General features: G+C 37.4%; 1 protein-coding gene across 4 annotated transcripts in view; it reads left to right on the top strand.

Annotated features, from left to right (window-relative positions):
* Positions 1 to 6,008: 6,008 nt before the first annotated feature.
* The window catches only part of CCDC14 (coiled-coil domain containing 14), a 46,144-nt gene continuing 33,935 nt past the window's right edge, over positions 6,009 to 18,217 (top strand). For 2 of the 4 annotated variants that reach the window (XM_036018200.1, XM_028505168.2), the window contains exons 1-5: positions 6,011 to 6,210; positions 11,573 to 11,628; positions 11,953 to 12,025; positions 12,275 to 12,344; positions 12,433 to 12,555. In XM_036018200.1, the coding sequence (XP_035874093.1) occupies positions 6,181 to 6,210; positions 11,573 to 11,628; positions 11,953 to 12,025; positions 12,275 to 12,344; positions 12,433 to 12,555 (352 nt within the window). In that variant the 5' untranslated portion in view covers positions 6,011 to 6,180. Of the gene's footprint in view, positions 6,211 to 11,572; positions 11,629 to 11,952; positions 12,026 to 12,274; positions 12,345 to 12,432; positions 12,556 to 18,217 lie in introns of those variants that run through there. The other 2 variants (XM_036018201.1, XM_036018202.1) reach the window with 2 other exon arrangements.

Genomic DNA, 18,217 nt, shown 5'->3' with positions numbered 1-18,217 from the left:
CTGGCTAATTCTGTTTGATCTGCCTTGGAGATCCTCAGAGGCTCTGCCCCACCCAATTTACAGCCCACCTAAGCTGCTTTTCTATATGAATGGCTGGTCTTGGCTCCTGCTTCAAACTTCCTAAATCCTCTCAAGCAAGCAACAGCAGGCCTCAATGAGCCCCAGTCCCAGCACTGGCAGCAGTGACCCTAGATACACAGATTGGCTTTGCCTAGGAATCTCCAAACCCAACACAAGTAGAAGCTTTCTCAGATTGCTTTATAGCTCAGGCAGGGTGGCTTTGGGAAAAACACAGGTAAGGGCTGACCTTGGCCTACAACAACCAGAAAATCCTAAGACCAGCACACCCAGTGGATAGCTACAGACCATGTTGAAGTAACACCAACCTGCCCCTGTACAGCTGATCCTCCATGGACAGCGAAGGTTAGTAGTAAGTGGTCACAGCCAATCCTTGTAGCTGACTGGCCTGGGTAAATCCTTCCTTTTGATCTGCCAACAGCAACCAAGGCTCAACTACCAGAGGAGGGTTACTCAGCCCACTGAAGGATGTACCTTGAATACCCAGCTTGGGTGATAGGGGAGGCTATGCTACTACATTAGGGCACTTTACCAGGACAGAGTCAAAGAAGCTCTACCTAATACATAGAAACAAACACAGGGAGGCTGCCAAAATCAGGAGACAAAGAAACATGGCCCAAATGAGAGAACAGATCAAAACTCCAGAAAAAGAGCTACATGAAATGGAGATAAGCAATGTATCAGATGCAGAGTTCAAAACACTGGCTATAAGGATGCTCAAGGAACTTAGTGAGTACCTCAAAAGCATAAAAAAGATTCAGTCAGAAATGAAGGATTTGCTAATCGAAATAAAGAACAATTTACAGGGAAACAACAGTTGAATGGATGAAGCCGAGAATCAAGCCAATGATTTGGAACATAAAGAAATAAAAAACAACCAATCAGAACAAGAAGAAAAAAGAATCCAGAAGAAATGAGTATAGTATAAACAGCCTCCAGGACAACTTCAAGAGGTCCAAATTCACATCTTAGGGTTGCCAGAAGGAGAAGAGAAAGAGCAAGAAATTGGAAATCTATTGGAAAAAATAATGAAAAAATCTTCCCTAATTTGATGATGGAAATAGGCATGATGGATGCAAAGGGCCCACTCCAAGACACATCATAATTAAAGTGCCAAAGGTTAAAGATAAAGAGAGAATCTTAAAAGCAGCAAGAGAAAAGCAGCAAGGTAAAAGCAGTTAGTTATCTACAGGGGAGTTCCCATAACACAGTCAGCTGATTTCTCAAAGGAAACTTTGCAGGCTAATAGGGACTGACAAGAAATATTCCAAGTTATGAATAGCAGGGACCTACAGCCAAGGTTGCTCTACTCAGCAAAGCTATTATTTAGAAGCAAAGGGCAGATAAAGATCTTCCCAGATAAGAAAAATACTAAAGTTCATCATCACCAAACCATTATTATCTGAAATGTTAAAGGAACTTATTTAAGAAAAAGGACACCAAAACAATGAACAATACAATGGCAAAAAAAAAAAGCATACCTATCCACAGATGGGAGGTGGTGTGGGGGAATGGGTGAAGAGGTGAGGGGATTAGGAAGTACAAATAAGTAGTTACAGAATAGCCATGGGGATGTAAAGTACAGTACAGGAAGTAGAGTAGCCAAAGAACTTAGACTCATGACCCATGGACATGAACAATGGTGAGTGGACTGCCCAAGGGAGCAGGGGATACTGGGTAGAGGGGCACAAAGGGGGGGGGGGGAATCAGGACAACTGTAAAGCATAGTCAATAAAATATAATTTACAAAAAAGAAACCAAGGTCAATGTAAATATCTCCCAAATCTTTACCAACTCTTGTTCATTTTATCTCCTGTACAGAAGCACATCTGTCTTCTTTATCTTTCCTCATCCCACCCTTCACTCTCAGCTACCAGCATATTTCCTCTGGACAATATGCTGACACTCTATGAATCTGAACATGGTAGGAAACAGAAGACACCCTCAGCTGACATTTTAAAGATAATTTAAAAATTGTTAGGGATGTAGATAAGTAAACCAACAAGGAGTGTTGAGGCCCTTAGAGACACACAAACTAACCTTTTATGATTTAAAAAACAAAACAAAACAAAACAGTACACTAGGATTAGAAGGAAACTACTTCAGCGTAATAAAAGCTATATAAACCCCACAATGATCATACTCACTGGTGAGAAAAAGTTTTCATCAAAGATCAGGAACAAGGTAAGAAGGCCTACTTTTGCCACTTCTATTCAACACAGTACTGGAAGTTATAGCCAAACCAATTCATCAAGAAAAAGAATTAAAATGCATATGGACCAAAGGAATAGATTGAGAGCCCAGAAATAAACCCTTACATATATAGTTAAATGATTTTTGACAAAAGGCCAATACCATTCATTAAATAAGGACAGCCTTTTTAACAAATTGGAAAGAAACAAGTAATATTATTTTTGTTCATAGATTACGTAATCTTATATGTAGAAACACTAAAGATTTCAACAAAAAATGTTAGAAGTAATGAATGAATTTAACAACTTAGCAAACTACAAATTCAACACACAAAAATTAGTTGTATTTCTATACAACAATGAACAATCCAAAAAGGAAATTAAGAAACCAATTCTATTTACAATGGCATAAAAAATTAAATACTTAGGACTTAACTTAACCAAGGAGGTGAGAGACTTGTACATTGAAAACTTCAAAACAATGATGAAAGAAAATAAACATCAATAAATGCAAGCACATCCCACGTTCATTGATTGCAATACTTAATATTAAGATGTCAATGCTATATTCAAAGTGTTTACAATTCAATCCCTATTACATTCACAGAGACAGTTTTGCAAAAATAGAAAAACTCATCCTGAAATTCATATGACATCTCAAGGAACCCTAAATAGCCAAAGCAATCTTGAAAGAGAAGAACAAAGCTGGAGGATTCACACTTCCTTCTATTTCAGACTTACTACAAAGCTACCGTAACAAAAACAGCACAGTACTGGCATAAAAGCAGACATATGGACCAAAAGAATAGAGAGCCAGGAAATAAAACCTTGCATATATGATCAAATGATTTCCAACAAGAGTGCCAATACCATTAAATAAGGAAAGGGCAGCCTTCTCGACACATGATGCTTGGAAAATGGATATCCACATGCAAAAGAATAAAGTTGGACTCTTACCTAACACCCTATGCAAAAATTAACTAAAAATGGATTAAACACCTAAATGTGAGACTTCAAATTATAGAAATCTTAGAAGGAAAATAGGGCAAAGCTTCATGTCATTAAATTTTCCAATTATTAACTTGGATATGACACTAAAGATACAGGCAACAAAAGACAAAATGGAAAAATTGGAAACTTCATGAAAATAAAAACTCTGTTTTTTAAAAGACACAGAAGACGATATACATCCAAAGACAATATCAACAGAGTAAAAAGGCAACCAATCCTGTTGACTGTGAGAAAATATTTGCAAATCATACATCTAAGAGATTAATATCCAGAACATGTAGAGAACTCCTAAAACTCAACAACAAAAATACAAATCTAATTAAAAATGGGAAAAGGACTTGGTAGATATTTCTTCAAAGAAATGGCCAATAAGCATGTGGAATGATGCTCAGCATCACTAATCATCAGGGAAACAGAAATGAAAATTACAATGACATACCACCTTACACTCATTAGGATGGCTACTATTAAAAAAAAAGTATTAATGAGGATGTGGAGAAATTGGAACTCTTGTGTACTGTTGATGGAAATGTAAAGTGGTATAGCCATTGTGAAAAAGCATATGATGGTTCCTCAAAAATTAAAAATAGAATTACTATATGATCTAGCAATTTTGGCTACATAACCAAAAGAATTGAAAGCAGGGTCTGGAAGAGATATTGGTATACCATGTTTATAGTGATAATATTCACAATACCTAAAATGTGGAAGCAACCCAAGTGTACATCAACAGATATATGGATAAGCAAAATGTGGTATATACATGCAATGGAATATGATTTAGCCTTAAAAAAGAGGGCAATTTTGACACACACTACATCATGGATGAAACTTGAAGACAAGTGAAATAAGCCAGTCACAAAAGGACAAATACTATAAATTCCCACTTATATGAGGTATTTGGAGTAGTCAAAATCATAAGACAGAAAGTAGAATCATGGTTGTCAGGTGCTGAGGGTTGGGGTGGGGTGAAATGGGAATTATTATTAAATGGGTATAGAGTTCGTTTTATAAGAATGAAAAAGTTCTGGCAATGGATGGTGGTGACAATTGCACAACATTATGAATTTACTTAATACTATGAAATTGTACTTAAAAATTGTTAAGATGATAGATTTTATGTGTTGTATGTTATGTTATGTATTTTACCATAATAAAAATGTTGGGGGGGTACACAAAACAAAACAAACAAAAATAGAAGCTATTATCTTAAAAACAAAAGAGGAAAAAACCCGACAATCAAAAAATGCAAGTTGGGGACATAGAATTCTAAACAGTAGGGAAATAGAACACCAGGCAGCCATTTCGTAATTGTAGATTAGTAAGAAACAACGTTGATGAGATGATGACAGAAAACCTTCATGTTACAGTTATATGTATCATATTGTATTACTGCAATATATTTATGTATGTATACACAGTTGGGAAAAGTCTAGAAGGGAATGCACCAAACTGGGTAGTGGGATTACATGGGGGATTTTTATTTCTTGGTCATCTATATTTTCTAAAATAAGCATGTATTTTTTTAATATTTTATTTATTTATTTTTAGAGAGGGAAAGGAGGGAGATAGAGACAGAGAGAGAGAGAAACATCAATGTGTGGTTGCTGGGGGGTTATGGCCTGCAACCCAGGTATGTACCCTGGCTGGGAATTGAACCTGGGACACTTTGGTTCCCAGCCCGTGCTCAATCCACTGAGCCACGCCAGCCAGGGCTTAAAATAAGCATGTATTTTAAGATAGTGTCAGTTTTTAAAAGTCAAGTCAACTAAGAAAAAAATCTATAATTTTAGGCGAATATATTAAACACATATTATAGGAGAGGAATGAAGAAGAGAGAGGTTTCCCAGTCTAATCTAATTCAAAACTAAATTTACTAAATACCCAGATTCCCCAAATCACTCAGTATGAATGTACAATGTATTGGTGGACAGCTTTTAGTTTCTGAGGTTTTTGTTTTAATTGCAATTGGTTTGCAATTAAACTTGCATTGACTTTCAAGAGGTTGCTTGCTCTTTTTCCTAATTAGAAAAATGAAATCAATGGATTTAAAATATTAATCCAAAACTCAATACCTTAAAAACCAACGACTAATTTCCATTAACATTCGTGCAGCGTGCCATGGTAAGAATACTGTGTCATTCTTTCACAGTAATTACGTAGGCTGAAGAGTAGACAACTATACATGTAAGTAAAACCAGAATTCCAACTTTCAGGTGTTGAGCACCATTCTGAGATCAAGGGTCACAGTGGATAATTTTGAATTTGCCATTAGAATTACGCGGAGATAGCGAGACCAAGGACAGATTTTTTTATTGACTATTAGAAAATCATTCAAAATGTCACAGAAGGCACCAAAATAAAAGCAAAGAGCCCAAACCCAAAAGCCCAGCGCAATTCTTTCTCAAACCTATCCGGCCTCTACCCGCGTCCCTTTCTCTGGACCTCGCGAGTCCTAGAGGGCGCCAATCCTCAACCAGTAGCTCAACCCGCTGATAGTCCTCTGCGCTGCGCCAGAATTCCTGGTGAAGCCTCGTCTCATTCCGCCCCCAGGCCCCGGCCCCCGGCCCCTCGGCCCCTCCCCCTTGGGCCCCTCCCCCCTCGGGCCCCTCCCTAGCCCCGCCCCATTCGCGTTTCTAGGCCTTCCCCCAACCTCCCGCCAGTGTGTAGAGCCCGGAGCCGGGAGAGGTCTGTAGCGCTAGCCCAGTGCGCCGGGCTGGGGCCAGGGGAGAGGCGTCTGCGGCGGGCTGCGAACTAGGCGGCGCGGCTTTCCGCGGGCTCCTTCCGGAAGCGGAAGGCCGGAGGGCGGGCCGAGGGCGTCCGGGAGTTCACGGCGGTTAATTCCTTTTACCCTGCAGTGTTGCTTTCTTTGGTCTGGGCTTCACGGAGACTGCGAGAGATGGTTAGGTCCGGATCTCGACAAGGCCAGGTGAGGGCTGTGGATCTGAGGCGTCCACTGTGGGAATGGAGGGTGTTCTCAGGCCGGGAGAAGTGGAAAACTGGAAGAAAAAAAAAACTGCGACCGCGTTGGAAATGCTGGGAAGAGAAGTGGGGAAGACACCTAATCCTAACATCCTTAAATAGCCGCTCTGTCCGTTGTTGTACGTTCTGTTTTAGTCATTGTAGCCCTCCAGAGCGCTGGCTTTGTAGGACTGGGATTGGAGGTCAGACTCTGCTGCAGGGTCTGGTGACTTAACATCTTCGAGCTTCAGTACATTGTTGCATCAAATCCAGGTTCTCGGCTCTTTCACCAAGTGCCGCTCTCAGCTGATCCTTCGTCACAATTGCTTGTGTTTTAGTAGTAGTTAAAAAATAAAGCCTAGTTCGTGTCACTGCCTTTAGCCCTACCCGTCTCAAATGCACACTCCTAGTTGTAACTAAATGACTCTTTTCTACTAAAAATCTGACATTGGAGCACTTCCTTTTCCAGATAAAATCTCAGTTCTTTGGCTTGAGACTTTTTTGATTCTGGCCTGTGTATTTCTTACCGGCCGCCGCCCCTAGTCCAATATTATCCCCACCGTTCACCTGTTCTACAGTGTCTTGGCAGCCCGGTGTCCTCTCATGCTAACATGCCTTTGCACTCTCTGTGGCCCAGAATGCACTCCTATCTCTGGTAGCTACACTTCCCATCTCCTGTCTCAGCTCAAGGGCCACTTGTACAAAGAAGCCTTGCTTAACACTCCAGTCTACTATTTGGGTGCCTCTTAGGTCTCCTTTTGTGCCCTGTTCTAACATTTATCAAACCACTTGTCAGACTGGAGAAGTCGCTAATCTAGCTGCCTCTGTTACTACACAATTTATGTCTACATCTTCAAAGTCTAGGACAGCACCTGACATATAGTAGATTTTCAGGTAATGAATCAACTCTTTCAGAGACCCGCTACTTAGAATGATCTTACTCCCCCTTAAATATATCCGGCCTTCCCCCTGATTTTTGGTCTTCTGTCCTTTATTAACTTACCTATAATGCTGTCTTCCCCATTAATGTAAATCTTACCCTTTTTTCAAGACATGGCTCAAGACTTTCTCAGTACTTCCAGACCAGACCCACCCTTACAGATTTTTCTGTTATACTGAATCAACTCAATATGCCCAGTGAACAAGGGATAATAAAATGGTTTTGTAGTCACAGCTTACAGATTCAAGTTCCTGTTCTACTATGGCAGTGATAGTAAGCAAAGTACTTTTTATTTCTCTGAATCTCCTTTATAAAATTCTGCCTCAAAGAATTGGGGAGATTAAGTCAAAGAATCTGGTGAAAAATATATCTCACACTTGGCATAAATGCAACAAAATTTAGGCACTTTCAAAACTTAGTTCACTATTACCTTAATGATAATAATAGCAACTGACATTTAGATAGCAATGTGAAGGTACTCTGAGTGCTTTTATATAGTACATATAATTTTTCATTTAATTTTCACTATAGCCTTAGGAGGTAGACACTGTTATCATCAGCATTTTATAGATGAGGAAATTGAGGGATGAAGAGTTCAGAAAAAGATAACCTCCCTGCAGTTCCCTGCAGTTCAGATACTGGTAACTTCCTTAACGGTAACTGGTTAGCAGTGCAGACAGGATTCGCACCCACAGGGCTGGTGCCAGGATCCATTCTTTTAAACATTACATTAGACTGTGAAAGTATACGGTTTAACAAATCATCTTTCTGAAATTTAGATTTCTACCTCTTAGAAACAGTATCAGCTCACAGGCTGTGAATTAAGTGGAAATAAAAGACTTTAGTACACTTGAAATCATTCCACAAATGTAATTTTATCTTGCACTGCTTGTAAGTCTGATTCCTAGGAAATGCTTATATTTTTCTCAAGTAGCAAAGAAAACTGTGGAAGAAAATATGAGGTAAAATAGTCTGATTATCTAGTGCATTGTGTTTTGGGGCTTTCAGTTTGGAGGGTGGTTTTACAAGTTGTAACAAGGGCCATTGAACAACAAATAACCTTTCACCAAATAATTAAACTTTTAATCCTGAATATGAAAAGGCTGTTTTCAGTATATGGAAAGGTTTATTTCAGGTTTATTTTTTAGTTATGAAAAACATAAAGCAAAGCAAAGGCACATTATATTACTTGTACTTGAAGAAATACTATGCAATCATTAACAAATTTTGAAGACTATGTAATGTGGAAAGAAAATTTAAAAGTAAAAACAGAAATTTTAAAATTATGACTATAAAGTTGTGACGGTACATATGAAAATGATTGGAAGCCCCAGTAGCAAAGAGCATATTTAGTGCCTAAATGTTGGTTTTTAAATAACATTGTCCAGTAAAAGGAACCACAGCTTTTGGTGAAATAGTCAATGCCAGGGCTGAGACAGGGAAATCATAAGATGAGCCTGGATACATCAAAATAAGAGACCTTTGCACAGCAAAAAGAATAAGAGTGAAAGCACAACTTATGGAATGGGAAAATACATATTTGTAAGCCATATATCTGATAAAGTGTTAATATCCACAATATCTAAAGGACTCGTACAACTCAAGAGCTAAATAAATAAATAATAACCTGATTTTAAAATGGGCAAAGAACTTGTGAATATTAATTATAGGCATACAAATGGCTAACAGATATGAAAAGATTTGTGTCAACATCACTGGTCATCAGGGAAATGCAAATCAAAACAATGAGATATCATCTCATACCAGTGAGGATAGTTATTATTTAAAAACAAAAACAAAAAAAAATGAAGTGTTGGTGAGGATGTGGAGAAATTGGAATCCTGTCTGCTGTTGGTGGGAATGTAAAAGGGTACAGCTGCTATGAAAAGCTGTATAAAATTTCCTCAAAAAATCATTCCCACTTTGGGTATTCATCCAAAAGAAAAACAGAATCTTGAAGAGATATTTGAATTCCTGTGTCCACTAAAGCATCATTCACAATAACCAAGATGTGGAAACAACTAAATATCCATTGATGGATGAGTGGATGGGAAAATGTGCTATATACACATAGTGAAATATTGTTCAATCTTCAAAAAGTAGGAATTCTGCCATGTGCACCATAGATGAATCTTAAGGATATTATGCTGAGTGAAATAAGCCAGCCACAGAAGGACATCATTCCACTTAGAAAGTTAAGAGTCAAGCTCATAGAAGCAGAGAGGGAGTGGGAAATGGGAAGTTGCTATTCAGTGAGTATGTTTTCCGTTATACAAGATAAGTTCCATCATCATGTCTATAGTTAACAGTACTGTGTTGTACACTTAAAAATTTAAGGGAATAGATCGCATGTTAACTGATCTTACCACAATTAAAAAAGAAAAGCGTGAAGCCCCTTGTTGCATGAAGTAAGGGATGGCTCAGAAACTAATGGGGACATGTTAAAACATACAGGAACCAGTTTGAAGAGACTCATACTGATAGAACCTGGGATAATTTGAGCATCAAAATAATTATAGTGGACATAACCTATTGAATAAAAGAGGAATCAATGAGTCTATAGTAACAAGTAAATGGAGAAGGAAAAGTGTTTCACTGAAGTCAAATGCCAATAAATGTAGAAGGAATGATGTAAGTTAGAAAAATCAATACTTGGCAAGTGAGTTATTAAGGCAAGAATTATCAGTTGATGCTCGTTGTGTCAATATGGTAATTACTATTGCAGGGTGTTCTTATCCTGGGTAATTTTTTTTGCTTGATTGTAATATAACCTCATGTATATTTTTGGATAAATACTATGTATAATACAGTTATGCCACACATTTATCTCAGCGCTTTTTTTTTAATTTTGAAAGATAATAATTGTAGTTGTTTTAGACTTAACAGCCCCGTGGTTTGTATTTTTATTGTGATTCTGGCTAGCACACCAACATAGATATGCAGAAGAGAATGACCCTGAGTGTGTGCTAGGACTGGCAGGGCTGTATTACATGAGACCTTATTTCTGAAACATTGGTTCTCACTGCTGGCTCTGTGACTCCATTATATTCCGTTACCTCAAGGAAAGGCATGACCCAACTTTTCAATGTATTCTCAGTGGCATTCTTAAAAGGAGGGAGTACATATTCAAACAAATAATAGCACACAATATAACTCCGGACAGTTCAGTTACTGCTCAGAGCTCTTGGAATGAAATATGTAAACATGTCAAGGAAAATCATAAATGTAACAGTGACTGCACCTGAAAGATGAAATCAGGGAGTGAGTAGGGAATTTAACCATGTCTTTTAAAAATTATATTTTAAAAGAGATAATATATTTATCTTATATAAAGTTATTAAGCTATAAAAAGGTATACCATGGAAAGTCTCCTTTGCTCTCTCCCCCAGATTCTCAGTTTCCCTTTCCATAAGCAACTACAATTGTTTCAATGAAGATACTGGGTGCATGTAAAAGCAAACACATTTTTTTCTTCTACAAAAATGGTAGCCTACTTATATTACTTTTAAAATAAAATTTTAATAAAAACAGCATTGCTATATGACTTTAAAAGGGAAAATTGAGAAAATGAGGTATAGATAAAGAGGAATGGTGTGTGCTGGTCTTATCAGGCATTAATAAAGAATGTGGGTAAATAGAATCAGAGTTATGGACTTTGCCCTATATCTTGGATTACATGTTTTGAAGAATTTGGGGAATGTAGAACATGTTCAGGGATTGAGTATAGTCCAGTTTACTGTAGTAAGTACTTCTGGTTATTTTACAGTCTCAACTTCATTTTCATCTAAAGTAGACTTAAGGAACAAATATATATGTTGCTTGCTTGACATTTTATACAGAACAAATTATGAGTTGAGTTGGTTTTTAGACTATATCACATTTATTAAAAATTAGTTTCATGGTACATTCATAAAATGGAATATTCACTCTTAAAAAGGTAGGAAATTTTGATACATACTGCAGTATGCATGAACTTTGAAGATGGGCTAAGAGAAATAAGTCAGTCACAAAATGACACAAATACTGTATGATCCCACTTATATGAGCTTCCTACAGTAGTCACATTCATAGAGACAGAAAGTAGAACAGCGTTTGCCAGGGGTTGAAGGGAGGAAGGGATGGGGAGTTAATGTTTAATGGGTACAGAATTTCAGTTTGGGAAGATGAACAAGTTCTGGAGATGAATAATGGCAGTGATTGCACAACAGTGTGAATGCATTTAATACCATAGAACTATATACACTTAGAGATGGTAAATTTTTTGTTATGTTTTACCATAATAAAAAAAGGAAACAATAAGTAGTATTTCAGATTTTGTCAAGACAGCATAATAAAAGTATAATAGAAAAGTATTTGTATACTTACTATAATGTAATACATTATTTTGTAGGTGTTATCTTCAGGAAAGCACGCCGCACCTGCTAAATTAACGAATGGAAAGAAGTCGTAAGTACTTAAGGTTACAATTTTAGGAAATCTCAAGGGATTTTTCAGGTCTTTGGCCTGGACTAAATTTAGCCTACCCTACAAAATTGGATGGGTCTCTACCATCACAAAACTCTGGGGAGGAGCCTTCCATAGCTACCCATGTCAGTCATTTTAGTGCTTACTGGTCTTTACAGTCTTCATGAAGTGCTATATAGATCTGTTTTACACATGTTTGGATAAGTTTTCTTATCCAACCTTTGCTAAAAAGAAAATAGCTACTTACAATATATTTTTTGGGGGGAAATGTGTATTATTTGTAAAACTGTTCGATTTATTTTCTAGGACTTATTTAAGAAAGATATCACGTTTTAATGCAGATTCTGGCCATCCCATCCATTCTGATTCAGAAAGTCAGGTAAGATTAAACTGAATCGATATAATGTACATTATTTTAATTGGTCTTCAGGGAAAAGCTGAAAGTTGGGAACAAAAATTCAAAAGTAAAGTATTAATTGCCTTAAGGAAGTATGGTTGCTTTTGCTTTAAAACTATGTTTTTTACCAATACTAAATTGTTCCTAAAAGAAATTAAAACTATGCAATTAGTTTTCTTTCCCTGCATTGAAATTTTATGTACACATTGCTAAATGACTTTCTCCTTACAGACGGAAGCTGTACGAGGGCTTGATGGTTGTGCTTCTTTGCTGCAGAACATTTTGAGAAATGAAGATTCAGGTTTTATTTTTTAAATGCTTCTTTGCTGATCACCTTTCCTCAAGTAGTTCTTTTAATGCTTATGAATTTTTGTTTTAATTATTAATAGGTTCAGAGATAGCATATTCAGAAAATAGATATAATCCTAGACCTTTGGAGGGCAAAAGGTATGGATCTAAAAAGAAAGGACATGAAAAACATACTCTTCCTTCATTAGTCCGGAAAGAAATTTGTAAGTATTTTTTTACTTACTTAAATATACTACTTAATTCTGAGGATTTTGATAAATTTATCAGGATTGTGCAGTTGATCTTTCATTTTAATCATATATTGGTTATTCAGGTGTGTGTGCCTCTCTTTACCTAGTCAGCTTCTAATTGCCAACTAGTTACTTTGTTTACTAACAAGTTCCCAAGAACAAAAGTAGAAAAGTGACTTAGGTTTATAGGAGACAAGATTAAAACTCACAATGCCATTTGGGAGGTGTGTTGAATTATCTTTGTTCTCCCTGCCATTTGTTTCCACAGATAATCACAAATTCACTGGGTTATTATTTTTAAATTGTTGGCATATGTATATATCCTGGTAGGTTTGGTAGCTTAACTTGTTGAGCTGCACAGTTGGAATGCATGGTATGTAAGAAGGTAAAATTCCAGGGACAGAGGGCCTGCTACTGACTACTGATTGATGGTGAATGTAGCCAAGGATATTTTACACCCTCACAGTTAACTTGCTGACTTAATTAAGTGTGATAATTTTGCACACAGCTTAGAAATAGCAAGTTTTGCTTATGTTGTCCCTTGGAGACCTACAGAACAAGATAGCCCAAAAAGGAGATGAACATTTCCACAATGGGAATTCAGATGAACAAGAATGTTGACAAGCTAGTTCCACAGCTCAGGTGGGCCGAAAACATGAGCACAGCAGTGCATGCTGAGATTCAGCTCAGGCAAGGGGTGAAGTTTAGAAAATCAAGTACGGGAGTAACCCTAGCCTGGAGATTGATGTTCTGTATGGTCCCTGAGTCAGAGAACTAAGGCAGAAGCCAGCTACATTTAGCCTCACATTATCTTGATCTGCGCTATTCAGGGTGGTAGTCACTAACCACAGACGGCCATTGAGCACTTGAAGTATGGCTGGTACAACCAAGGAGCTGAATTGTAACTGTTGTTTAATTTTAATTAATTTAAACTTGGAAGTGGTTACTTGATCCAGTCATTAGAAAACATTTAAGTATGTTTGGAATAACATGGATACATGAATCTACTTTTGCAGCTGTAAAGTTTATTAAATCCAAATACAGATCAGGTATTTCTGATGAAAATTTAGCATCCAGATTGAAATGTGCTTTGTATAAAATGCACATTAGGTTTAGAAGATTTAATGCAAAAAAAATAACATTTAAAGTTAAATTACATGTTGAAATGTTAATATTTTGGATAAAATGATTTGAATAAAACATGAAAATTAATGTTACCTATTTTTACTTTTTTGATATAACTACTAGAAAATTTTAAATTGCATATATGGTTTACATTATATTTTTATTGGTCAGCATTAGTCTAAACCAGTGGTCAGCATGCTATAGTCAGTTTTATTTCATAAATAATGTTTAGTTTATTTATTTTATAAATAAAGTTTTATCAGAGCATAGCCATGCTAATTCATTTATGTATTTTCTGTGGCTGCTTTTGTGCTGTAACAGCAGAGTTGAGTAGTTGTGATAGAGACCATCTGGGCTACTAAGCGCAAAATATTAATCCTCTAGCCTTTTAAGAAAAAGTGTGCTAACCCCTATTTTAAACTCTCTCTTCATTTAATCCTCAACCGAGGATATTTTTATATTTTTTTATTGCTTTTAGAGAGAGGAAGAGAGAGAAAAAGAGAATCATCGATTGGTTGCCTCCTGTCCATTACCTGACTGGGGATTGAGCCTGCAACCTAGGTATGTGCCCTGACTGGGAATTGAACCTGTGACCTTTTGGTGCACGGACGATGCTCCAACCAACTGAGCCACCTGGCCAGGGCAACCCTTGTTCTAAACTCTTAAAGCAGAGGCCTATATATTGGGGCCCAGTGAACAAAGAGGATTGGTTAGTACCAACTGCCTATTCCTCTAGTGTCCTACTTTTTCTTAAGGTTGGTTATTTCTTGTCCAGGGCACCCTTCCTCAAAGAATTCTCATTTGGAACATTCATGGCTGACAATGGTGCCATGGTAGCAAATTGGATCCCATAGTAACTGTTATTCAGAGTTCCAACAGGAAACAGATGGCAACACTTCAATTGATAATTCAAGGAGGGTTTATTTACAAAGAAACTCATTACAAAGGTGTGAGTGGGGTATAGGAAAACCACAGAGGATTGTACTGACCCAGTGCTAGCAGCAGTGGAGCTGTTATCATTTCTAGGCCTTAAAGGATGAGGTGATGGAAGGGTTACTGGGGCTTGGATGCTGTTGTATAGAATGGGGCACCTCGACAAAAACAGTGAACTTCATTTAAGGAACATACATACTCTGACCCCATTCTTTCTTTCCTTGATAATGCCAAGAATCCCATTGGATCAGATCCAACTTGATTTTTATTCTTATAAACTAGTAAGTTTACCTTACTGTGTCACAGATACTGGCAGGAGGCACAAGACTCCCCGGTCAGAGACAAAGGAGTCTTACTTACACCACAGCAAGCAGTATGTGCATCAGCATATTTGTCTTGGTTTCCCCTTGCCACCAATTCCCATGGGGGTGATGTGATGGATACAGATGGATGCTAGATATGCTGTAGAGGTTTAAATTTCAGCTAAGGAACACTGAATTGGTGATTACATTGCTTTGGGTAGTAAGCAGTAAGCAAGCCTATACTTATCTCAGGGGAAACACTACTTTATCTCTGAAGGTAGCTCAAGGTTTCACCCTGAGAAACGGCCCAGGTAAAGAGCTTAGGTCATGTCTTACTTTCTTGGTATACCCAGCAAGAAACATAGGAACTGAAGACTCATGAAGGACCATCTCTTAACAATGTAATCCATATACTGCATGTAGATCAGCATCTTAGGGAGAGCAAGGTGGAGATGAGTAGAGGGTGGATTTGAAGGAGCAAATTGAGATGTCTGGCATTCTGTGTCCCAGGCATTAAATTCTTACTTGGTTTACAGTCAAATCAGCAGTTCTAACCTCTCATCAGATTACAATATTCTTTTTGTTTGTTTAAGATTTTATTTATTTATTTTTAGACAGAGAGGAAGGGAGGGAGAGAAAGATCAATGTGTGGTTGCCTCTCACATGCCCCCTACTGGGGACCTGGCCTGCAACCCAGGCATGTGCCCTGACTGGGAATCGAATTGGTGACCCTTTGGTTCACAGGCTGACACTCAAACCACTGAGCCACACCAGCCAGGGCCGATTACCATATTCTTACTGTCCTTTCCCCTATCCTTTCGTCATCAAAATGTAGGACTTACATCCCACAGAACAGCCTCCTTGAGGGTTACAATATTCGAAATTAATGCTCACTGACTTACTCTGAAGGTTGACTCATTAAAAGCAGAAGCCTTTTTTCCTTTGATTCAATGACTCTATCTTTTCTAGTTTACAAACTGTAGCACTACCTTGAAAGTATGTCTTTTTTGTGTGTGGTTGGCAGCTGGTTAATACTGTGTTATCGCAGTGTTCAACAATACACAAAAAACCATGCTTAGTACTTGCTCTTTTTTCCATCCTTCCACAAGTGAGGTAAATCTCCACAGGTGAGAATTTTAAGGAATCTGTTACAGTATGTTAACTAGTATTTATATATAACTTTAATTTTAGCATACATTATTTTGCTATTTTATATTAACCATCTTCTGAGGCATGATCCTATATGAACTTTCTGCCTAGGCCTGATCATTTAGTGTCTTTGGAGTCAAGCCCACCAACTTTGATGCATAGTAGGAGGAAGGAGGCAGAGAGGCAGCTCCAGAAGTGCATTGAGCTTACATTTAGAGTGCTCCTGACAACTAAAGAAAAAACATTTTTTTAATAAGTAGCTTTCTACATTTGATCACTGTTGAATGCTGTGGGCACATGACTCTGCTTCCAGTTAATGTACATGTGTTGTTGTGCTTACCTTGGGGAAATAACATACCACAGGCAGGGTACTGTCAGCACTGATTGCCCCCATCTAGGCCAGGCGCACTTTTACATATTTCAGATTATAACAGGCATCCAGCAGTTCTTATCTGCAGTAGATGTTTGTTCTATATTTGGCTGGCAGGAATTATCTTACCCATCAGACAGTACGTGTACACCCAAGCAACAGTGCTGTACAGCAGCTAGAATTCAAAGACTGAAAAACTTCTGTGGACTGAATAAATGAATGCATCCCTTTCATGATTCTAGTTATCAACTGACACCAATTAGACGTGTTGCCATCCTGATCTGCTAGGTAAACTGTTCATGTAGGGTGCTGCAGTGTGATGAACAAGAGCAAGAACATATGCTTCATTTGTATTTGTGTAGTGACAGGCTCATTTTGTTGTTTTTTTATTTTAAAATTGCATAATAATATAAATGCATTCTTTTTTATATCCATTTATTGGTTTTCACTTGCTTTGGATAGTTTGTTTTAAGAGTTTTTAAAAAAGATTCTCTTTGTTTATTTTAGAGAGAGGGGAAAGGGGGGAGGGAGGGAGAGAAAGAAACATCAATGTGTGGTTGTGTCTCACGCTCCCTCCTACTGGCCTGCAGCCCAGGCATGTGCCCTGTCTGGCAATCAAACTGGTGACCCTTTGGTTCACAGGCTGGCATTCAATCCACTGAGCCACACCAGTCAGGGCTAAGATTTTTTCTCAGATACAAATCTCCACCATTAGAGTTTCATATGGACTGAATTAATAAAGGAGGAGTTAAGTCGTTTTAATTCTAAGGCTTTGATTTTTAAGAAATGTGAAGTTCAGTAATTCATGTTGAATGATGACATCTGCTGGCAGAAGCCTAATATTGTGGCTCAGCTTTATCAGAGACTGAAAATCATCCCTTGAAAAGAAGGTGAATGAGAGTCAGTGCCTGGGACCTGTGAGTGTGAAATCTGAGAATTCCTCAAGCCAGATAATTCTTGTCTTACTTGAGGCCAAAGGAAATACAAGAGCAGAAGAGAGACCTATGAATTAAGAGGAAACAAAGAAGTATGTGCTGCATAGCCATGGGCTGACTATGATTTTACCTTCCATCATTTTAGATTTCAAAGTTAAGATATTCTAGAGGATACTTTTCCATTTGATTTATAGTAAAATTATACTTCCAATTAGAAATATTTTTTACATAAATGTTAACCCATTTTGTTGTAGCTCATTTATTCAGATAGTAAAGAATGACTTATTGCTTAAAAGGGGAGACATACTTTAAGGTTTATTATTGATATCAGATGGGAAATTTGTGAATATGAAATATTTAGTTGTCTGTCCTAAGACTTTGCAGTTATTTGGCAATATAGATAACATTGATTGAGTTCTTACTATTTGTTAGACATGCTTGACAAGTGTTACCTTATTTGCTTTTCACAATAACCTTCTAAAGTAGGCAATATTTTTATTATCATTTTTTCTGATGAGAAGTTAAGTAATTTGGTATAAGTTACTCAGCTAATTCATGTTAGAGCTTGTATTCAGGCCTGGGACGTAGGTTCACAGGAATAGATCATCTTAAAAGGAGGCATACCTCAAGTCAAAATGGAGCTATCTAATGTCTCTAACTATTTTCATAGTCAAATTTTAATTTACTGTTTTTCTTTAAAATTTTTTGTCTTCATTGGTTATAATATTTAATTTGCTTTTAACCTTTTGCTTTTGTATGTAAGCTTTATGCTTTTAGAAATGTTTTTATTTTCAATATTTGTGGAATTTATAACAAAAATT

Source organism: Phyllostomus discolor, chromosome 2 (assembly GCF_004126475.2).
Source record: "Phyllostomus discolor isolate MPI-MPIP mPhyDis1 chromosome 2, mPhyDis1.pri.v3, whole genome shotgun sequence".
Taxonomy (NCBI): Eukaryota; Metazoa; Chordata; class Mammalia; order Chiroptera; family Phyllostomidae; genus Phyllostomus; species Phyllostomus discolor.
The sequence above is the reverse complement of the archived record's forward strand: the minus strand, read 5'-3'. Positions and strand labels throughout refer to the sequence as shown.